Source organism: Tachypleus tridentatus, chromosome 7 (genome assembly GCF_004210375.1).
Source record: "Tachypleus tridentatus isolate NWPU-2018 chromosome 7, ASM421037v1, whole genome shotgun sequence".
Lineage (NCBI taxonomy): Eukaryota > Metazoa > Arthropoda > Merostomata > Xiphosura > Limulidae > Tachypleus > Tachypleus tridentatus.
The window spans coordinates 8,346,614-8,371,759 of NC_134831.1; the positions used below are offsets into that span (position 1 = coordinate 8,346,614).

Genomic DNA, 25,146 nt, shown 5'->3' on the forward strand with positions numbered 1-25,146 from the left:
AACGTGGTTTTGACTATGCAGAAAATTAAAATGTTTAGCAATTGAAAGTTTTAGCAATTCGTTTCACTCATACGGATATGAATATCGTTTCTGATTTAACAAAGATAATTTTATCTTGTACTTGTATATGAACAATATTAGAAATGAAATAAAAGTCCTGTGACCCGAGAGCTTTCGAAAGCTGGAACTTTCTTCTACAGGGGCAAACTTTGTCTTTTTTACTACGTGAATAACCATATACATTGTGAACTAAATAACTATCTTGCACACACACAAAAATAACTGTAATCGAAACGTAAGAGAAAAAAAAAAAGGAATTTGCCCAAAACGCGTACTTGACTCATTTCATTCTAGATAACTTGTTTTATACGTATCAAAAGATGTGTAGAGACGCATGTGAGTCCTGAAGATGTATTACATAATGCATCTTCTTTCCTATTGTGAATTGTAAATTTCTGGTAGTAAAGATGACGGAATGTTAACCTAAATCTGACCATTAGCACGCTTCGCTGAGTTTATTAGACTTGTGAACTGCACGGCGACAAGTCGAGTGATTACATGTCATGTGAACATAAAAATGAGTAAACGGTATGAATAACTAGTGACGTTACAGCTGGATAAGATAACTGTTGGAAACAGAAAAAACAGAGAATTTACATAATTTCTGCAAAGACAAAATAGAATAATAAATTTTAAGCAATGTTTATGTCAAAAGGATTCGGAGTCGAGTGTTCTTTAATGCTCGAATATGCTGAATCAACATGGAGAATTACTATATTATTTGTAATATCATAATGCCGTATCTGTTGCTACACGCTGATGGGTAAGGTGGTAGACAAGTTGATCTCTGTTTTCCAAGAATTATTTAAATATTACATGATCTTATATGAATAACTTGAATAAACTGTATTAATTGAGCGACTCAATACTAATATTTATTCGTATTTAAAAGTGACAATATCATTGTTGTTGTTTTCAATACAATAGTTTGATTAATTAAATTTACCTCCACACGTTTAGCACGTTCTGTTATTTCTACGTTCAATCTGGATAATGATCAGGAAAGATCTGACCGGTCAGATGTTAATCGTAACAAAATATAACACATATTACAGAAAATCCTGATAAGACTACAGTGATATATCAGATAATTACATACTCTATTGGACTTACTTTTTACCATCACTTGGGCCTAAGGACACACCTGTAACAAGAAAACGTTAAAAATAATTAGCTCATGAACGTTTACAACATATCTAGTAACGTTGTAAAAGCTTCATAACGTAAAGCTATGGTCCTCTACAAAAATGGTAACCGTGTTTCTTGATTCTTTAGAACAGCTCAACGAAAAGCTCGAAGGTTTATAACGCTATGTTTATGGGTTCGATCCTACATTACGGTCAGTAGAGATAATCCACTGTAGAACTTTGCACTAAATCAAAAGAACGTGACACACTGGCGTTAAGCCCCTAACTTGAGTACTGTGAAAACACTAATTCCATGAAAGCTACCATTTCATAACTGGTTTGATATTATTCAGTCACGTTTTGTTCTACAGAAAGTCACTAAGCTTTTCAAGTTCAAAAGTGATAGATATTTGTTTTAGTTTCTTTACGCGAAAATCAACAAACTGTGCTCGTTAAATGAATTTTCATGAGAACGACCCACTCATCGAAATAGTTATCGATCGTGTATACCAAAGACAAATGTATGGTTCAATAATAACACGTGAAATATCATATTAGATAACATTCTCTGACAAACTGAGAACTACATTTTTGAGAGTTTTCTGCTCTTTCTAAGTTCGTGACATAGGTTATCAACAAATACTTGTACAATAGGCTTAACTCAGTCTGTTGATATATAAAAATATTTGTGGCCCATCATGCTCAGGTGATTAAGGCATTCGACTCGCAATCTAGTGGTAAGGGTTCGAATTCCCGCCACATTATACATGCTCGCCCTTTCAGCCGTGGGGGCGTTATAATATAACCGTAAGTCCAACTATTCGCTGATAAAAGAGTTTGCAGTAGGTGATGATGATCAGCTGCCTTCCTTCTAGCTTTACACCACTAAATTCGGGACGACTAGCGCAGATAGCCCTCTTGTAGCTTTGCGCAACATCAAATAACAAATGTCTTTGCACTTTTTCATTTTTGTGAAAAGATGAAAGTAACAGTTTATCTGGAACTTCCATACCTCCTATCTGGATCCGCCCATAAACACCTGTATTTGTGATTTTATTTATTTTTCAGTGAACAAACATGTTACTGACAACAAAAACAAATCTTATTGGTATCTAAACGTTCTTATGGAAATATATTCTATCGTAAAATTTGGACAAAAATAGGGTTTAGGAACGAGCTGGCATCTTCAATGTTTGCATAACATTTACCAAGAACCAGGTCTCTGATCCGACCAAGTCTCTATGTTATTGGATGTGTGTTTCATGCTTAGATGTCGTATTGATATCGCAATATGTTGACGCCTACATTCCACCTCCTGGCGTAGAACAGCGAATTGAAAAGCATTATATTACAGAATATACAAATGCTCTTTATACTTCATATACAAACGTTATATGGATAAGGAAACTGGAATTTTCGGAAAATGTCACGTTGATCCTGTTATTCTTCAGTGTTGTTTCCTTAAATCTGGGACTATGTCTGTTTTATTTCCTTATTTTTCAGTTTCTTTACTGAATTATTTAAAATGCTCGTGAAAAAAACCTTTCGACTTAAAAAGCCGTCACACAATATAAAACTATGATTCTGTTAACCAGTCATAAGTATTCTACCTACGAGTAACACAAATCACATTTGATAACGGAAGAACCTTCACCTGAAAGAACGCAATAAGAAGTCTTAGCATTTGACAAATTTAGCAACTTAACTGCTACTAGAAGCATAATTCATTTTGACCCACAAAAATCTCTTGTAAGTGTTGTTGGTCGTGTTGAAATCACAGTCTAAATTAGTGTTTCTGTGTCACATGCTTGTCTGACAAAGCTGAGTTATTCACTCACAGGTAAATTAATAATGTGTTTATATAAGAAAGGCACAGGAAGGGCTTAATAAATTGTATGTACAAATCTAGTTTATAGCTGTTATTTGACTATAAGCGCATTTCATCTTTGTTCCATGGGGACGTGAAAAATTGAAAGTTCACTCAGCAAGCTTAAGGAATCCTCTTTCACAATTTATCTTGTTAATAATACGTTACATTTTTAAATACTACCATACTTTTATAATATGTCAGGAATGTTAAGTATTTACTAAAAATCGACATAAGAAAGCCGGGAATCTTCTTCTTGAACACAGATAACAACAACGTGCCTTCTACTCAAGTTAAAACAATATGACTTCTAGTACAGGAAAAACAATGACGGGCCTTCTACATAATTAGAAACAACGACATGCCTTCTATCGAATCAGAACCAAAGATGTGTCTAGATGGTATTTTACTGTTCATAACAATTAGTTTGACATAAGGTGATGTATTCTTTGCTACCTATATAAGGTGGGCAATGTTATACATCACAACACACGTTATTAAAAATACATGGATATTTCAAAATAAAGATGGTTCATATTTCCGTATACAAAATGCTTCCAGTGCTAGAATTTAAACAATGTTCCAATAATTTTGCGATGAATTGTACTTAAGTAACCCAAATAATGTGATTGTATTAACCCAAAAGGGAGTTTATAAACCTAAAGTTGACTAACTTATGTTTTGTTTATTTTGTTAGAAACGTGTGGACTTACATCGCTAGACAGCGGGTTTCGATATCCGTGTTGGGCAGAACAAAACTAGCCCATTGTGTAGCCTCGTATTCAACTACAAACAAATTTTATAACCAGGAAACATTCATGTTGTTGTGCTCGTGTTTAGTCTAAGAACTGGTGTATTTAGGTAAGGGTTATATGATCGTACATAATTGACCCGGCATGGCCAGGTGGTTAAGGCACTGGACTCGTAATCTGAAGATCGTGGGTTCGGATATAATTCATTCCCAAGTTAAGTGTTAACTATCTATATGATATATGTTAGATATTTAATTAGTTCAGTTAATTCTGATATCCACCAGAATGTGTTTGATATGGTGTGCAGATATTAATTAATTTATTGTGGTTAATTTTTCTCGTAGCTGGAAAGTGTGATTGTAGATAACGGTAATAGTTTGTTTTAATTATTAAAATTGAATATAATAAAACGTATTCACGTGGATTTGAAGATCCGTGTAACAAGGGTGATGGTATTTAGTTTATTCTACTTTTTATACCCCCAAGTGGTACAGCAGTATGTCTGCGGACTCTCATCGCTAAAATCCGGGTTTCGATACCTGTGGTGAGCAGAGCACAGATAACTCATTGTATAATTTTGTGCTTACGTTTAAACAAACAAACAAATCTACTTTAAATTCTTTATTTCAATTTAAGCACAATGCTGCACAATGGGCTATCTATGTTCTGCCACCACGGGTATCGAAACCCATTTTCTAGCGTTGTAAGTTCCCAGATATACCACTGCCATACTAAAAGGCATTCTATTTTACATAATCGTGTGTTTAGGACGACGTTGTCTTATAAGATTGGAAGTGTTGCTGGAATAGATAAAATTAAGTTTATATGATCATGTGTTGATGATGGCATTGTCTCTTCAGGTTGAAAGTATTGTCGGGACACGATAAAATTATTTGATTAAGGTGGTTGAAAGTGTTGAAAGTCTTAACAGATTGAAAGTGTTGCCGGAATACGATATATTTGTACAATCATTTGAAGAGGGTGGCATTTTTTTATGATGTTAGTAATGTTTGTTTCAATTACCTGTATATGAGCAACTCATATTTAGTCAATTAGATATTCAGGGAGGTATTTTCATATCAGGCTGGAAGTGTCTATTCAGTTTTTTTTCCCCCATTGTTATCTGACCATAGTTACATAATCAGGTGATCAGAACGAAAGTATTTGTGTCTGTACGTTCAAGGTATAAATGTGATCTGTTGATCACGGTTGGGGATCAGATTTACTTTTTTAATGTCATTTCCGTAACAAAAATGTAGAAGATTCGTGTTCTTTTAAGTAAAAAGGTCAAAAATATGCATCACTAAAAGAACATCTGGGAAAAAATAAATTAAATGATTTATTTTGATCAACGACAACCTGTCATAGATGGCGTCGTGAAGATGACGTTTCTTCACGTCTACAGTCTGATGAAAAATTACCACGAGATTCCTCGCCGCACGACAGGAACATGACTGATTTCTCTGAAAAATCGAAAGACGTCCGTTGATGATGTTGTGTGTACCACCCCAATAATTCAAATGCAATTTATTTTTTACTAACGAGTTGATCAGAAACTGAGTCTTTGCAGTAAAAAATTTGAATTTACTGAAGTGAAGTATTCTAATAAGTACTCCATTTTACAGTTTTCGCTGAATTGTTTATACATAGCTAGATAAAAAATGATTTTGGTGTCGCTTTTTTAAATGCGTGTCGTCAATCATTTGATGCGTTATTGTGTATTAAACACTGATTTTATTTATTGTTTGCCTTAAAACGAATATTCCAAATTACCATAAAAGTTCCCGTCGTATCCTTTACTTCAAATTATAGCCTTTATTGTTACGCAAGCATCCTTAGAGCATTCAATTCCTGGTTTACGAACCTTGAACAGAGGCTACACGATGGAAGAGCTTGTATTATTGGACCTAGTAATTACTAACTATTGACATTTATATCAGTGTTTGGTCTTGACGGCTTCAACGTTACAATAACGTAGAAAATGTTACTGCATACGACATTCATGGCATTCAGGTAAACAAGTACTAGTTATAAGCACATTTCAAGCTGTTTGTTAAAAGTATGTTAAAAGGCATTATGGTAAGTATATAATTGCTGCGATGCAATATATACACAAGAAGATTATCATGACATACAATACTGACGACTGAAGACTAGATCTTGAAAATCAGGGTTAACTCTCGAAGTTTCGTAATATATCCAGGCTTAATTGTCATTAATAATTATAATTCCTTATTAAACTATTCATATAACAGCACAGAATAAGTATTACTTGATTGAAACAGTCACCGATTGAGTAATATTTTTCTTGGATAAGTTTTGCTCTGGACAAAATGAGATTCTGTTCTCCTTTCCCCCTAGAAGTCGTTTTGTCTGCATAGGGGATACGTATCCAAAGTGGCTTCTGTATTTGTTTAAAACAGGTGACCCACACGCAGAACTTATTATAAGAGGGGTAGAGTCAAACTCTTGGTGAACAATCCAGGAAAAACAGTAATTCTGTAAGAATTTCTAATTAAATTATTTTTATATTTTTGTTTGAATGTTTTCGTAAGTATTGTTTCCAAAACTTATATTCCACAGTATATATCAGATTTGCAAAAAAGTCAATTAGTAAGGTATCTTTAGATTCACAAATATCAGAAAGTTGTGTACTCGTTAACATGTAGAAAGTATAAATCCGAGGAGGGTTCTACCGAAAAACGAGTTATAAGAGTGGCAGTCTAGTGTTTGACATTGGGTAATTGGGACTAGAGACCTCCCCGTTAATTTATGAGAGCAAAATTAACTACATCCATGCGCACAGAATATTTATCTAATTTTGAGCGAAAATTCTGAAACATAAGAGTACCCTTCAAAATTAAATTACCAGAAATATTATTCAGTACATAACCCTGATAAAAAATACACATACATATTATCATAGGGCAACTCCTAATAGGAATTACTGATGATATATAAAATGAGAGCCGATTCTGAGAAAAGTGAAAGTTTGAGGTTATATATACTGGAGCAGCCATCTTGGACTGTAATCTACCAGTCTTTTTTCTTACCCTGTTGGAAGTTTAGATAACTATAAACACTCTACGTATAATACACAATGTAATCTCCCAGTCTTCTTTCTTACACTGCTAGAAGTTTAGACAACAAAAAACACTATATATTCAGCAGTGTGGAAAAGTGTTTAGGACAATAAAATATTCTGTCATTATTTTCATTTTATGGAGCTAATTCTTCCATGCCATTACAAAAGGTAATTTCAATACTATGGTAATACTTCACTGATCTCTGTTGATAACTGAATGATCCAAGATGAGAATAATTATTCTGTAGAATACCCATATACGTGTACCAAAGGCATGCCATAAGGGTTCTTCACTATATTCACTTTCGTTTTTTTGAAACCACTGTAGTTGGACTTTGGTCCTGTGCTTCTGGTCATTGTCCTACTGAAATATGAATTTATGACTCAGTTTCAGATACTTGGCCGACCCAAGCAGGTTTTCCTCTTGGATTCACCTGTACTTTGCACAATCCATTTTGTCCTCAATCTTGACAAGCATCCCCATAACATGATGCTACCACCACTATGCATGACAGTTATGATGGTGTTGACTGGGTGATGTACTGTGTTGGACTTGCGCTAGACACTTAATTTGGACCAAAAGGCTAACTTTTTGTCTCGTCTGACCAAGAAACCTTCTGCCACGTGACTACGGTATAATTTACATGCTTTGTCACGTACTCCATACTAGACATAGAATGATTGTTTTTCAGTAATGGCTTTTTTTCTTTCCACTCACCCATACAGACCAACTTTGTGTAGGATATTGTCGAAGTCTTAATATTGACTTCCATTTCAAACCTAGAACTTTGTAAATCTTTTAAAGTCATGATTGTTTCAAAGTGGTATCCTTAACCAGTTTCCTGCTTGCCCAGCTGCTCAGTTTGGAAGGAGACCTGACATCGGTAATGACTAGATGGTGTAAAGTACATTTCATTTCTTGATGACAAACTTCACACAAAAAAATATTTAGCGACTTTGAAACTTCCTATAACCTTCTCCCGATCTGTGCGTCTCTACCACTTTATCCCTCACTTGTTCGGAAAGCTCCTTGGGCTTCATATGAGTTGTGGCTTGAACAGATGTATTTACTCTGAACTCAAGTTGAACTTCTTCGATTACACACAGATAGAAACCATTACACTAAGGCTCACGTACTTCTCACAGAAGTTTCTTTAAAAATAACTGGTTTGCATTTGTTTAATCGTAAACTCAGTTTTTTGTTGAAATGATGTTATTGTCTACAGAATACGGCATGATGACCCGATGAAATATTGTATGAAAACTGTTACTAAAAATACAAACAATCATTGGGTGGTAGTAGTTGAATTTGGAAAAAACAATCTTAAATCTTTCAGTCAGGGCTACTTCATAATGGATAAAACCTTCTCATAAGGGATATTATTTTGATAAATTTAATTTTATCATGACAGAATGTACAAAAAACAAGTTTAAACATGAACTGTACGAACACCGATTTTCAAGGATAAACTGATTAATAGATTACTTGAAAGTACTTTAAAAGTAATTTTTCTTCTGTTTTTCACCCAAATAAATATCACAGACAGGTAACAAACCTACCTTCTTGTAGCCTATTTCTTCTTTGCTTCACTATGATAAGAGCAATCATCCCCAAGATAACAAGTACTATAATAACTCCGAGTAACACCGCCACTAGAGGGCTGATTAAAAGTGGAAAAACAGTTCCTAGACGTGTGATAAACATTTGGTTAATAACATTGAAAATTTCCAGAAATAGTTTATATATATATATTTGAACACACACACAGAAGCTAAGTGCGTTATATTAAAACGATTTTGGAGTCTCACTACGTCGTTACAGTCCCCGTCACTACAACTGGTCATGTTCTATATAATAAATAACCTTTTGATAAAAGTTGCGTGGTGTTTTTATTGCAAAAGTTTCAGTCGCAAGACTTCCGTGCCCAAGCTCACCCCTCCTTTCTGTTTGTTTTGATAATCCACCTAGTTTCCCAGCGTCTATTTCAACGATTTAGTCAAATATAAATATATAAATTGACCGAAATCTTTTCTCATGGGGAAGCATTGATATGTAATTGATATATGTGACATTTGAGAAGATATATTATGTACATGTGACTTGTTTCGCTTTTCTTGACCGTTTTCATTATTTGTGTAGTCTTCTTTTGCTCTAGACAACTGAATGGTTTTTATCACCAGACTTTGTGATAATGCATTCTTACATGTTACAAGACGCCGCAACAACCTTATCACGGGTACAATATAACTTTTCAGGATTATTTTTAAATGGTTTTAGTTGTCTAAGGTGGTTCATAATGTTTTGTTTTCCAGAGCCACTAATTACAACTGATATCCTTGTTTAAGAAGTCCCAAATCTCCTATCTTCTAAATCAACCGTTCATAACTTAGATTTGATACAGTAAAGAGAATGCATCTAATTAACACTATCGACCACTAAGTTCTGGACTAATCTTTGTTTTTAAAACTAATAGTTGGATTTGGTTGTCACTCTTATAAAGTACCTACAGCCTTAAGGAGTGGAAATAAAACGTTGTTTGGCGGTAAGGAATGCGAACCAAGAAACTCTAGATTCAGAATACTTTAAGTATCCTTTCCTTAAACGATGAATTATTGGCGACATCTCACTATTTTACAAAACACCAAACAACCTCATAATTGTTCCGTGATTTACACAGTGAGAATTGTTTTAATATAATTTACCCAATTTTCTATGTCTACATATATATATATATATATATAATTATAGGAAAATGAACGAATTTGTTTTGTCCTACGTGACACCCTAAGACAGCCAAACCAAGCCTGAGACGGATAAGAGTTTTAATTCATTAAGATTAATTGTCTATGTCTACTTTACTAAAAAATACAACAACAACAAATGTTTAATCAGCCGATCACACACACGCATACAGTTCTGCGAAAATGTGTACAGATTTGTTATACCAATGGAGTGAAAAATAATTTTTAATTAATATATATATATATATATATATAGACTCTTCAAAAAAAGAAACGCAAAAGGCAAAATTTGAGACATATTGTTAACAGGTTTATTCCGGGTAGTTCTGTACGACATGTGTGAAACTTTGCACATTCACTGCTGAACATCCAAAGTCTGCAAAGGCGGAGTCCACGCTCACTAGGTGAAGTTTAACGTCACTCAACGTCAATAACGAGTATGCCCCCCGTGAGCATCAATAACTGCTTGGCATCTCCTGCCCATGGAAGCGATGAGATGACGAATCACATTCTGTGGAATGGTTGTCCACTCAGCCTGCAAAGCTGCTGCAAGCTGAGGTAGAGTTTGCGGTTGAGATTGTCGCGGTCGCAGACGTCGGTCCAACTCATCCCAAAGATGTTCGAATGGGTTTAAATCTGGTGATCCGGAGGGCCATGGAAGAACGTTGATGTTGTGGTGTCTCAAGAAGACAGTGGTGAGTCGGGCTGTGTGAGGACGGGCGTTGTCATGTTGAAAAACGTCGTTGACGTTCACCATGATAGGTTGCACATGGGGCCTAAGAATCTCGTCGACGGTTGCGTACGGTCTGATCGGAAATCCTACGCAGCCCTGGTATGGTTGAGGCAGTAGACGTCGCAGTGGTGGTCCTATCCCGAAGGTGACGTAACCGGATGTAGCGATCTTGTGCGGGCGTGGTCACACGAGGTCTGCCAGATCGTGGACGGTCACAAGTTGATCCATGTTGTTGGTGACGATTCCATAGTCTTGTGATGGTGCTTGGGTGGACATTTACACCTCTGGCAACATCTGATCGAGATTCGCCTGCTTCCTACGACCAATGGCGTTGTTGCGTTGTGCTTCAGTCAGTCTTGGCGTAACTGTATTGCGTGTCGCTGGCTTAACACTGAGCTATGGAAACCGAGAACCCGTCACTTTTATAGGGATTTTGCACATGTTGCACTTGCAGAACATTCAGATCTCTCAAACAAATTTATTGGACACAAATGCGTTTTGGCGAAAAATCAGATGTTTTCTTCAGTTTTCAAAGTGCTCAACTTTTATTGTCATTTTTGTCTGACAATCAGTGCCTTAACACGTGTAACATCACATACTCTGAGCTTGTAACGTTATTACATATATTTCTCTTTAAAATAACAAAAATATCCCTTTTGCGTTTCTTTTTTCGAAGAGTATATATACAGTAAGCACCTGTATATATGTCTTGTAGGTATTAAAGTGAATTTATGTTAATGAAACAAAATGTATAGACACATACATACATAAACAGTAGGTAAAATAACACAAACTATTAACGTTAAATATGTATACGTCATATTTCAAAATATTCCCGGTTTGAAGCGTCTTAAAACAATATATTTTATTGAAACGCAAGGATATTTTGTTTTTGTTTCTGTATAGTTTATTTCTCTGTTTCTTTTGGAACATTAACAAAATACTTGAAAATGGTCAGTTATTATTAGCGTTAAGCACTAAAATTGTATTATTCGGTTATATTTCATCAGAATTTGAGAAACTTAATATAACCACTAATGATATTTTAGCTAGCTAATTCTAAACTAAGAGAGGACGTTGTTTATAAGAACTTGGACTCCTGGTGTTAGTTAAACAAAGGTAGGATTCTATAGTCACATTACCTGTATGTTTTTCTGTCGACAGAAGTGTTCTCGTGTCAATCAGAACAGCTCGACTCTTCCCCCTAGCAGTAGACCTATAGATCGAGATTCGTAGGGGACTATCAGGTGGAAGGTCATTTACCTCAAAAACCGGTTCATCGAACCTTGTGTGGTTTACCAGTAATTGGTGACTGTTCTTAGTGTAAACTTCTAGGTGGAATTGCTGGTTAAGTTCTCCATCTTCTCCTGCTATACAGTTAACTGTAAACGATCTTTCTGTTTGATTTTCTACACTACAGTTGGTGACAGGTTCCGGTCTGGCTGAAACATTATAACAGAATAAAACAAATATTAACACGTAGTAATGTTCATTCCCTTTTGTTGGAATAGATGCGACAGCGTAGTTGCTAAGTGTTTCAATAATTTATTTTAACACAGTTTAAATGATTGTCACGAGTAGCAAAGTATGTAGAGATAGAACAATGGTATTTTATTGTTGAAAAGCAATGCAATTAACTTTAACATTAAAGGTTTTAGTTACTTTTTATCCTGAAACGAAAATAAGCAACCATTATTAATATTAACATAGTGTTGGTACCAGGGTCTGAGTCAGAATAAACAACCATTATTAACATTAGTATAGTGTTGATATATTTGGCAACACGTAGATGTACATGTTTTTTTGTATAACTGAACTTTATCACCCACCTGATGGTATAATGTTAAAAACACATGGTTCCTGTTGAACACCAATAATGTTTTCTCCCCAACAGTAAAGAGTTCCATAATCGTATTTAGATTTTGGCGAGAAGATAGCAATACTTCGTGTTCGGTTACTGCTGAAAGAATTGACGTCTACCGTTTCTCCTGATGTGTTAAATCTCCAGCGGAACACGACCTCTATAGGCTCAGCGATGAGTTCACATAATATGTCAACCTTACCCTCCTTCCCTACACCATAAATTGTTTTTGGACGTGAAGCACAAATGGGTGAAACTAAAAAAAAGAAAATTTTTATTTAAACATGTTGTGTCATCAAGATTTAGTAAATCATGTGAGAAAACGTAACAAATAAATGCCAGAAATTTTGTACAGAAAGAACCTGCACAGCTTGTAAATAAATTTACTGAAATAATTGGATGATATTTTCGTACTTAATTCTATGCAAATATAAGGCAGTATTGTATAATTTCTTTAACCGATGAGATTACGAAAAATTTTTAGGACATTCGAAAATATTGTATTGATTAGAAATTTGGAACAGTCGTTAGAACCGTGAGGAATAGAAACCTGTATGTGAATGATAAATTAAAAAGTATATCAAAGAAATACAGTCGATATTTCTTTGAAGACACTGTCTATTTAATGAAACTAGTGTTACACCGAATATAACATGAGGCACGAATCATTTCGTTGCTATACCTAATAATTTATTTAAAACAAAGTGCACTATTATTATTATTCAGAATTATTCAGCAAGAAAGCGTGTTATTCTACAAAGCAGGGAATGTTGAAACACTAGAAACATATATATAGATGTATATAATATTTAGCCTATTCTTTGTTTCCTCTGGAATATTCGTTAGAATACTGCATAGAATTTAATTTTTAAAATTATGATGAATTAGTGAAACATACTGGCAGTTATAAAATTATTTTGTAGTGACAACGTGCTGCCCCCTGTTACAATTATATTTTAGTAACAATGGCCATGACTTGTTATAGTTGTCCTGTAGTGACAGTGAGCTGACACCTCTTGTAGGTGTTTTGTAGTGACAATGTGCTGACACCTCTTGCAGTTGTTGTGTAATTAGAATGAGCTGCCAGCTGATGTAGTTTTCCTGTAGTGACAACGTGCTGCCACCTGTTATAGTTATGGTGTTTGTATTTAGATTATTGGGATACGTGGAATGTGTTCTAGGTAAGTGAAGAAATAAAGATTTTGATTATGGTGTGGGACTGAGACCCTGGATCTATGTTTTAAATAATGTGCAGGTACAATGGGAACTAACTTCCTTCTAATGGATGATAATGCTAGTCCATAAAAGAACACGTTTTCACCCATTCAGAAAGGACATCCATTTGTATGACGAAAAACTCACTTGAAATAAAAAATGTGTCTCTGAACGGCTGGTATGGTTATTAATACTTTTATTGATAAGGAGAGAACAACAAGGACAACCATCATATATAAAATTATAGCACGTTCTCCTGACATAAATCACGTACAAAATAACTAGGATGTTCTTAGAAGACGTGTTCCCTCCAGCACTTTCAGACATGAAACTACTGTGATATTCAAGTTAATACTTTTTGTTTCACTCCTGTGCATCATCATCTTATAAACACTATTGTAAAATCATTGAGTTGTGTATTGCTGCCTGAAAAACCACATACTGTTACTATCTCCGTCAGTGCAGTCAATTACTAATACGAAGTGAGGAGCAGAAGTAGCGCACTTATGTGGGCTATTACAAAGTAAGAAGAAAGATAAATATAATACTGGTGAGTGATTTCAGAGTCAAGAGAAAGATAAATGTAATACTGGTGAGTGATTTCAGAGCTAGGAGAAAGATAAATATGATATTGGTGAGTGATTTCAAAATCAAGAGAAAGATTAATATAATATTATTGGGTGATTATAAAGTGAGAAAAAATGACACGTAGACTATTGGTGGGGGATTTTAAATTAAGAAAAATAAACTGTTAGTGGACTATTACAGAGTGAGAAGAAAGACACGAAGATTATTAGTGGGTGACTTGAAAATGGGGAGCAAGAGAACTATACTATTGGTGAGTGACTACAGAGTGAAGAGAAAGACACGAAGATTATTAGTGGGTGACTTGAAAATGGGAAGAAAGAGAACTATACTATAGGTGAGTGACTAGAGATTGAGGAGAAAGACACGAAGCTTACTAGTGGGTGACTTGAAAATGGGGAGCAAGAGAACTACACTATTGGTGAGTGACTACAGATTGAGGAGAAAGACACGAACGCACTTGAAAATGGGGAGCAGTACACTGGTGAGTGACTACAGATTGAGGAGAAAGACAAACGCACAACAGTTGAGTGATCAAAAATTCATGAAACAAACGTACTTTAGTTAGTATATTACAAAGCAATGTGAATATTAGCTCGTTACCAAAGCTGGATACGATTTAAGATATTTTATTAATATGCTGAATTTATATGTAATCCAGGATTCTTAATAACTGGCCATTTGTAATGAAATAGACAAGCATAATCACAAAAAGTGTAAAAGAATTTCGTATTACTTTATTTTACCACTAAAAATGCTTTTTATACTTTGGGACAGTGAGTGCACTATGAGAGTCACTTGCAAGAGTAGCCTAATAGTTAGCGGTGGGTAGTTTTTACTAGTTACCTTCCCTGTAGCCTACATCTCCCAAACTATGAATGTCTAGCGTCGATTGACTCCGAGTAGCTTTACCCGAAATTCAACAAAGAAATAAAATTCATTTTAATGAATTACTTTATTCATAAACTGTATAATTAAGACCTCTGCAGAACGTATGTGAAAAACATCACTTATGTTAATTATAATTTTGGTATACAAATCCAGATATACTCTAGCGTGGTATAAGGTATTTATACAGATATCTCTGGCAAAAATTAGAAATACATCTTCAGATAATGTGACAGTAATGTGGCATTTATACAAAATACACATTTTGAAGAAGTTGACTTGGACTAATTAGTGCCCTTTTGTGATAAAGTAACACACAACAGATCCTTATATACATAAGTAGATTATTATTTTTGACTCAACACAGAACAAATAAAATAAATTATTATTTTCCAACGAATACTCACATAAAACATTCAGAAAAATGTTCTCACTCTCTCCTTTTCCAATTGAATTCTCAGCAGCACAACGGTAGCGTCCTTCGTGTTCTCGAGATACGTTCTTTATCATAAGTGTATGTCCATGAATCTCGATGCCATTAACTGGATTAGAAAATAGCCTGTGATCGTCCAATATCCACTGAACCTCTCTATATTGGGGGTTGGCATTTATCTTGCAGTCTAAGTAAACATCTGTTCCTTCTCGTAGTACATTATCTTGATCACTGGTTTGTAACTCCAAATATAATTCAGGCTTATCTGAAAGGTTCATTGATAATAAATATGCACGTGTTATTTGCCGAATACTGCAATATTATACCTCATTGGAGTTTAACTTAACCTGAAATACAACTATGTTATGTGTGTATTTGGAAATACCAGTGTGTGACCTTTGTATTGAATTTAATTTGAAGTTTTATTTTCTCTTTCAGAATTTTTTGTTTCTGATTAATTTCAATATTACATCGTTTTGTTTCTCTATTTGTCTTCCGTATGTTCCAAGCATTCTGTATTCATGAGTTCGTAATCCGATGAAACGCAAGAGTTTCTGGATTCTCTTTAGTACATTGGTCACAGGAATTAACTCAAACTTGGTCAACGCCCGTCATGACCACGTGGTTAGAGCGCTCGCCTTGCAACCTGTGGGTCACGAGTTGGAATTCCCGTCACATTAAATATGCTCGTTGTGGGGAAGTTATGACTTGATGGTCAATCCCACTATTTGTTAGTAAAAGATAGCCAAAAAGTCATAGAGTTGACGGTGAGTGTTGATGACTAACTGCCTTTCCTCTAATCTTACACTGCTAAATTAGGGATACCTAGCCCAGATAGCTCTTGTGTAGCTTTGCGCGAAATTAAAAACAAACATTAAAATTGGTCTAAAGCAATTTAAGATTCATTTCGACACGTTTTTCGTGGCCGTCACTTAAACTAGAATAAACCATCCACAGAGGCTCCAGTGTATTGTTTAAGGCACTCTAATTCCCTCAATTAGTTCTGTAGCTACCCCAAGAGGAAACCGAACCATAAAAAAATGATTAGGACACCTACACGTGGTACCTACACGCGTGCCCCAAGTATGGATTCGTTATCTTGGTCCATGTATCCCTGGGGGACGAGAAATGAACATACATTTTGTGCCAAATACTGGTTCAAAGACCATAAAAACTTATTCTAAACCTCGTAATACCTTGGTGAACATTTGGACATGTTTTAGTTCACACTCTGTATTTGAATTTGGATGACATGAGGGATGTGCCATACAGACAAGGAATATCTAACCGAGCCATCTTAAGTTTGTCTCTAAATTTTGGTCCTGCTAGCTGGTTCAACCATCTAAACATTGTATTAATAAAGTTATTGCTAGGACCATGTAAATGATGTCTTAATAATCTACTGGTAGAACCATATAAATCATGCGTTCATAATCTCACTTTTATAACCATTTCAATGTTGTAATAGTAAGTAATATTACTGTTAGAAACATCTATACGTTGTACTAGTAATATTAGTATTAGAACCAATTAAAAGTACGCAGTTATACAAGAGCGAGATTAACAGTTTTAACCCATCAGTTAAAGATAGCGTTGAGCCAATGAATTTTATTTGTAATAGGAAGCGTTAGTAGTCCTAGAAATACAATACAGTAAAATTCTATGAATGCTTACATTGCACGTCCAGCTTCCATATATCCTCTAAGGCACTTTCTGACAAACGTGGGTTTTTTGCTTGACAAACGAGAATTTTTCCATTGTCTTCTTTTCTCGGTGAAATTGAAATATGACTGGTCGTGACTCTTCTGTTGCCTGTAACAGGTTTTTTGGAAGCCTTTAGTTCCTTACCTTCCAACCACCAAGTTATTTCCGCTGGTGGAATGGACCCTTGAGACTGGCACGTGATTTCCATTTCAATTCCAGCAAGAAGTGGCGATCTCAGAGATGAAATGCGAACAGTCTGAGGCTTCACTGGGCAAAGATATTTAGTGGTGAAAGCAAGAAATTGAAAATGACAAATGTAATTGATTCATATTACTATTGTATTTCAAATATTTGAGTCCAAATATTTCGTTTTCACTTTTTTTTACTGTGATAGTTTTTTGTATTAGGAAACAAATGTCTTATAAAAAGTTTCTTTTCTATACTATAAACATTTAACAAGATAAATCTTACATCGCCTTTAGTTTTATATCGTTTAAGCCACTCGGTGCTGATAAATTATGAACCCGTTAGAGGTAACCAAGCTGCTTAGTTTAAACTCATTACTCAATCCGTATAACACTCGTGATATTTTTTTATTATACTAAATCAATAAAAACAAAGAAAGCTTTTCTATTAGATGTGCCCCCCCTCTAGTACAGCGGTATGTTTACGGATTTACACCGCTAAAATCAGGGGTTCGATTCCTCTGGGTGAGCTCAGCATATTGCTCGATTGGTTTGCTTTGTTTGAATTTTGCATAAAGTTGCTCGAGGGTTATCTGCGCTAACCGTCCCTAATTTAGCACTGTAAGACTAGACGGAAGGCCTCATCACCCACCGCCAACTCTTGGGCTACTCTTTTACCAACGAATAGTGGGATTGATCGTACATTATAACGTCCCCACGGCTGAAAGGGCGAGCATGTTTGGTGTGAGGGGGATTCGAACCCGTGACCCTCAGATTACGAGTCGAGTGCCTTAACCATCTGGCAATGCTGGGCCAGATAGCCCGATGTGGCTTTGCTATAAGATAACACAAATATACACACTATTAGATGTACATTAAAGTAATTAAAATGCACGCACATTATATGTTAGCTAATTTCAAAACCTAAACCAATTTTAGTGGTATGAAGGAAGAAGCATGGCTATTACTTGTATCTACCTACTCACAATTTAAGTCAATCTTCACCGTTATCGATTTTGGGGGAATAAAATTGGTATTGGAAGCGTTGCATGTCAGCGCCATCATGGAATAGTTCCTGTACAAACAAGGAATCTCGAAAGTGTTTGCGACAGCTTCTTCTGAAACACGCCAATAGGTGTCATCTATTACGATGGATCCACTCCACCACGACACAATAGGAGGAGGGTTTCCTACAAATATTTTTGGACCTTAAGATACTGTATAAAGTCTATTTAAAAATGAAAAAAATGCAATATTAAGTTCTTATATGCGAAACGATTATTTGATGTAATACTTTTGTTACATTATTAATGTCCCAAAATTTTGTGTAACAATAACTGATGAAATATAATAGGAATTATAAATCGTGTTTTCTTAAAGCCTTTCTATGCTTCACTTTTGTATAATATTAACTGCAACCCGCTAGAACAGCGGTGAGTTTTCAGATTTACAATCCTAAAATCAGGGGTTCGAATCCCCTTAGTAGACACAGCAGATAGCTCATGTGGTTTTGATAAAGGAAAAAATACACATACGTGTAATAACCTTATCAACATTAATTCATTATTGTGGATTATTACAACTGTACGGTTAGAAATTCTCTATTTTCTGAAAATTAATATAAAAATTCTATTCCTCCTATAGCTTCACACGTGAGATTTAACTTACCTCCTGCAGCTTCACAGGTGAGGTTCAAGTAACTTCCTTCGTCAAATGGCCCTATTTTGCCACCTTCGTATCTGTGATCACCATATCGGATATAGATATCTTTAGGAGGAACTTAAAAAAAATATGTTTGGTATTACAACAATGTTCATAGAATTTTGTATCTTATTTTATTGTATCATATATAATCATTCCTTTCAAGCATCAACTGCAAAACTAGATTCAACTGACACTGCTAAAACACTTTCGAAATTTTAAATAATGCATCAAGGAAAAAGCTATGAATATGAATTGTTGTAACTCAAAGTTTCCCTGCCATTAGACCCGGCTTGGCCAGGTAGTTAAGGCACTTGACTCGTAATCCGAGAGTCTCGAATTCGAATCCACGTCACACCAAAAAGCTCGTCCTTTTAGCCGTGGTAGCGTTAGAATGTAACGGTCAATCCAACTATTCGTTGGTAAAAGAGTAGCCCAAGAGTTAGCGCTGAGTGGTGATGATTAGCTGTAGTCCCTATAGTCTTACACTACTAAATTAGGGACGGCTAGCACAGATAGCCCTCGAGTAGCTTTGTGCGAAATTCAAAAACAAACAAACAAACTGCTCTGTCTCACAAATAGAAAAACGAAATTCGTTTGTTAATCACCTGTTGACGTTGCTACGTGGAGTATCCTACTTTCTTTTAGATGGTTTAATAAAATGACGAGTTCACTATAGATCTCGAAGGTGATTAGAAACTGAGATTCAAAGAAATGAAATAACGGCATCCGATTTAGGCACAAGAAATGTTAATGAATGGACAAATCGAACACACGATTAAATGTAATTTTCAGAGAAATCACAAACACAGCAATAAAGGACACGTCTAGGTTGTTTCTATAATTACATTCCTCTTGAATTTAGTGTGTGTTAGTAACCTTTCTATTTAGAAAAGTCATACGACTTTTCCTTTTTTAAAGTGAAATGCACCACTCTAATTAATAGATTACACGTGGTACAAATGAACGAATTTAATCAAATAATTTTATTTAAGTATCACGTGAAACATTTGTATACCACTAACCATGGCATGGTACAAAATGAATTCGAAACAGTTTAACTGATTGACTGGCATAGATTAAGGGTTAGGGTGCTCAACTTAAAGGCTGCAGGTAGCGGTTTTGAGTCCCATTATCGAACATATTCACCCTTGTCATCAATGGGGATGTTATAATGTTACAAACAATTCCACTATTCTGATAATATTAGCGCAAGAGTTAGAGGTAGATGATGTTGACTAGCTGTTTTCAATCAACTTTAAATTAGGGCCGACAAGAGCAGATAGCCATAGAGTAACTCTGTGCAGAATACAACAGACGAACTTTCACTTGACTGTTACTGTGAGTGGTCAAATATACATTAAAATAACACTTTAGGCATAACCTACTTATTATGCTATGCATAATTAGACGACATGATTTATTTGATGTTTGTTCACATACATTTTATGTACTTAAGTTGTAATTGTTTCATAAAATATAAGTAGTAGCCTAATTACATACAGAATATTTGAACATTTGTGAATAATTTAATAAATATTTTCTAATTTAGAATGAAGTGAATCCTGTGTTTGTAACCTTCTGGCTGAAACGTGTGGCTTCTTTATATACCAAATTGCGATTAGGCTTCATAAAAGTTTCAAATTATGATTACCCAGCACTGATTAATTAAATGATAATTAGTTAATTAGCGTAGAGTTATATTCTTAATCAATTAGTTCCGAAATCATAACATGAGCTGAAAAATAAACATATAACAGAAAGCATTAATACCAAGTTACTAAATAAATCCGATCAAAGAGCAGTTTGTCTAAATAGCTAGAGCTTTCACTTATTTGGCTATAAAAAAAAAAGTCAAACCGTCAGGCTTCAACTATTAAATACTGAGATTTTGAGTATCGAACCGTCTGAGTTAGTGTTCAACGTTTTCTATAATACAGTGTAAACATACTATTCAGTGTAACGTGAGAGAACTTTCAAAGTTTTTACTGAAATGTTTACAACAATTTTGATGTATCGTTCTTTTACAGAAGATGAGGAAGGAAAAAACTAAAATACATATGTTTTAAATCTCAAAACAAGGTAACCACTTATCTGGATCATTGAAAACTATCATTAAATAAACAAATAACTCCTGAAATTCCAGCTCCGATGTATCCACACTTCATCCGAAACGTCTCTATATGTGTTTGATTTATAAATTAGGTACTATCAGTCCAGTGACGTCTGTGAATGTATTTGATTTATAATTTAGGGACTATCAGTCCAGTATTGTCTGTAAATGTGTTTGATTTATAAATTAGATACTATTAGTCCAGTAATGTCGGTAAATGTGTTTGATTTTTAAATTAGGTACTGTCAGTCCAGTGACGTCTGTAAATGTGTTTGATTTATAAATGAGGAACTATTAGTCCAGTAATGTATGTAAATGTGTTTGATTTATAAATTAGATACTATTAGTCCAGTAATGTCGGTAAATGTGTTTGATTTATAAATTAGGTACTATTAGTCCAGTAATGTCGGTAAATGTGTTTGATTTATAAATTAGGTACTGTCAGTCCAGTAATGTCTGTAAATGTGTTTGATTTATAAATTAGATACTATTAGTCCAGTAATGTCGGTAAATGTGTTTGATTTATAAATTAGGTACTATTAGTCCAGTCGGTAAATGTATTTGATTTATAAATTAGGTACTGTCAGTCCAATGACGTCTGTAAATGTGTTTGATTTATAAATTAGGTACTATTAGTCCAGTAATGTCTGTAAATGTGTTTGATTTATAAATTAGGTACTATTAGCCAGTGACGTCTGTGAATGTATTTGATTTTGAAATTAGACACTGTCAGTCCAGTGACGTCTGTAAATGTGTTTGATTTATAAATGAGGAACTATTAGTCCAGTAATGTCTGTAAATGTGTTTGATTTATAAATTAGATACTATTAGTCCAGTAATGTCGGTAAATGTGTTTGATTTATAAATTAGGTACTATTAGTCCAGTAATGTCTGTAAATGTGTTTGATTTATAAATTAGGTACTGTCAGTCCAATGACGTCTGTAAATGTGTTTGATTTATAAATTAGGTACTATTAGTCCAGTAATGTCTGTAAATGTGTTTGATTTATAAATTAGGTACTATTAGTCCAGTAATGTCTGTAAATGTGTTTGATTTATAAATTAGGTACTATTAGCCCAGTAATGTCTGTAAATGTGTTTGATTTATAAAATATATACTATCAGTCCATTTACACTCAATAAAAAGTTCCTTTTCTTTTAATATCATTCTTTCCACTTTTCCACCTCACATTTTTCCCTTACTCTTTATCTGCACTTTTTCACGCTGTAAATATTTCCATATTTTTCCTCCCTATCCTTGTCACTTTAGCTACCCACAATTATATCTTGTTTCTTTTGGTTTCTTTAACGTGTCTTTTCCACCCTTTTCTAATTCCCTCTATATTTTACTGTTCTAACACTTTGATGAATATTTATTTGATGCACGTGTTCATTTTTTCATTCATTTAATTTTGTCACACCGTTGCATGTGTTCACGTTCTAGTTTTTCAATTAATTAATTTAGTAAGATATTCTGTAAACACACTGAATAATTTATTAATATCTATTTTTCTCTTTCCCTTATCTCGTTTATAGCTTAAGAATTTGTTCTCGAACCACATGCTACTTGTTTTTGTTGGGTTTCTTTTCTGTAACCCTAACACTTCTATTAACAGTTTTAGTCTTGCTGAAAACCTTATGATGAGCGATATTTGCATAATTATTATATTACCTATTCTACATTTTCTTATTACCTTGCCTACGCAGTTCTTTTATTGCTCTTTAAATTCTACTTGTGGCGAATATGTTAATCCTCCATCATCTCTACCTATATATTTACAATAATTACGGCGATGGAAAAAAATAACCTTCCATGGATAATAGTCAATAGTCCCCCAGTGGGACAGCGTTAATTCTTGGGATTTAACCATGGATGATAAAAAGTTGAATTGTCCGTTTATCTTGATTATACATATAGATGACCATTTACCAGAACGATCTAGTTAACTAAATGACCAAAACAGAGTTAACCTGATCAGGTGATATTGGATTAATGATATATGATATAACGAGGAATATAATGCTAAGTTAAGGTATTGCTAAACAAAGGTTATGTTTTATAATCTTAAGCTAAAGTTTTCCCAACTAATCGCTTCAGTCATATATGATTGATCGATTTTGGCATTATCTTTAGGCATCGGTAACTCCTGCACATGAAACAAAAGCTTGAAATAAAAGAAGTCTACTAAACTCTTTTGTCAGTCGCGTTAGCTCGAAAGTTAAACTTGTATTTCACTCAATTATTTACGTCTTAATCTTTAATAAATTATAATTAATTTAATAAATAATCCACCGGTAAGAATTAGGTTCTGAATTTTAAACAATAATACTGATATTCAGTCTTAGTAAGAATTAGACTCTCTGTTCTTACCAATAATACTCACATGTCGTTTTAGTAAAAATTAGAGTATTTGTTTTCACCAATATTACTGACATATGGTCTTAGTAATAATTAGACTATCTGTTCTTACCAATAATACTGACATTCAGTTTTCGGTGACTGGTTCGTCCTCGTTGATAGTCTACCCTACACCTGTATTCACCTGCGTCGTCTTCAGTTACTGGTTGTATGACGAGAGAAGCCGATCTGGTCGTAATATTCAAGCTAGTTCTAGAACTATACTCGTTGTGAATTAAATGTTTGGCTTTTTCCACTGGCTCGTTTCTAGCATCTACACCATACAAGGGATTTCCAGAGGTTCCTCGATACCATAGCACGAGTGAAACACGGTCGTCAGAGGAAGGGGGTGTAATGTTACATGGTAGAACCAGTTTTCTCCCTACAACTGACCTGTACTCTGGATACTCTGGAATAAATAAAATAAAAAGGGGTTTATAGTAAAAAATTAAAATATTTGAATAACTTATTATAGTAAAATAAGGGTGATACATACACATATAATATACTATATAATTAAATACATTCTACATGAAATTAATTTTTAACTTGTTGTTAGGTCTTTCTGAAGACAAAAATTAAAGTAATGTTAAGTTACAATGCGTAAAATATAGTAGCTTTTAGTTAGAACATAAACGTTTCATAAGCTTTTAATAAGAAAAGTCCAAATGTATAAAATGAGAAGTAAAAAAAAATTATAAAGTATAATTTACTGATTTCGATGTTAATTTACCTTTCTGTTCATCGTAGTAATGGACAGGCTTAAGCTTGATACCTGGTACCCCTATTAAAAACAATAGAATTTAGTATTATTGAGTTACGTACTAGGGTTTATATTCAATAAAACACAATTTAGTAACCTTCAGTCATGTACCTAGTGTTTTCTATTAGATAAAACATAACTTAGCATCTTTAAGTTAGGTACGTAGAGTTTCCTATTAAATAAAGCATAATTTAGTGTTCTTTAGTTATGTACGTATTGTTTTCTGTTAAAATAAAACGAGTTTAGCATATTTAAGTTAGATACGTAGTGTTCCAGTGTCTTCGATATAGTGCTCTGAAAATATTTTCTGAGAAAATTTGGAATTTTATATAATTAGAGATGAGTTTTTCTTGATTCGATTTTTTTTCTAGAACAATATATGATGCAATACTAGTATAATATAAACAATGAAAACGTTCCTTTATCTAATTTATGTACTGATGTTATATACATTCAGACATGCTAAAAATTTTTGTGATAAAACAAGTATCAGCGCATCATATTTTATAGAAAGGAATAGTTGATTATCCTGATAGAGCCTGACAGAAGCTTTAAAAGACGTGAAATAAATAGAAATAGGGCGTTTCAATTAACAACAAACTTCACAAAAGATGGACATAGAGTACATATAAATTGATCCTTATACCTATCAAATGTTCCGTTCTTATTTTCGCATATAATATTTCTTCTGTTCAAAGTAGAATAGGAAATATATTGATCTTTACTAATAGAAAGCTGCAAAATATAATTTTCTTTATCCAATTTCATTATTCATTTCCTTTATCTGTGTTCCTGGAGGAAAAACTACTGTGTTTAAACAATATTCTGAGGTATTACATTTTGTAGTGATTTTTTTTTCCAACAAATTCAAATAAAATCAATATTTTAAACAGAGAAAAATAATAAAAGGCTACTGTGCAGCTAACGAATTAAT

The 25,146-nt window shown here is 34.1% G+C and overlaps 1 protein-coding gene across 2 annotated transcripts in view; it reads right to left on the reverse strand.

Moving 5' to 3' along the window:
• Positions 1–25,146, reverse strand: part of LOC143255061 (nephrin-like) — a 78,739-nt gene that overhangs the window by 11,260 nt on the left and 42,333 nt on the right. The window contains exons 2-11 of one of the 2 annotated variants that reach the window (XM_076510109.1): positions 24,183–24,233; positions 23,523–23,858; positions 18,906–19,016; positions 18,224–18,427; positions 17,023–17,319; positions 15,323–15,613; positions 12,196–12,483; positions 11,509–11,808; positions 8,452–8,577; positions 1,174–1,204 (exon numbers count right to left, since the gene is read on the reverse strand). In XM_076510109.1, coding sequence (XP_076366224.1) covers positions 1,174–1,204; positions 8,452–8,577; positions 11,509–11,808; positions 12,196–12,483; positions 15,323–15,613; positions 17,023–17,319; positions 18,224–18,427; positions 18,906–19,016; positions 23,523–23,858; positions 24,183–24,233 — 2,035 coding nt within the window. The remainder of the gene's footprint in view (positions 1–1,173; positions 1,205–8,451; positions 8,578–11,508; positions 11,809–12,195; positions 12,484–15,322; positions 15,614–17,022; positions 17,320–18,223; positions 18,428–18,905; positions 19,017–23,522; positions 23,859–24,182; positions 24,234–25,146) is intronic. The other variant, XM_076510110.1, reaches the window with a different exon arrangement.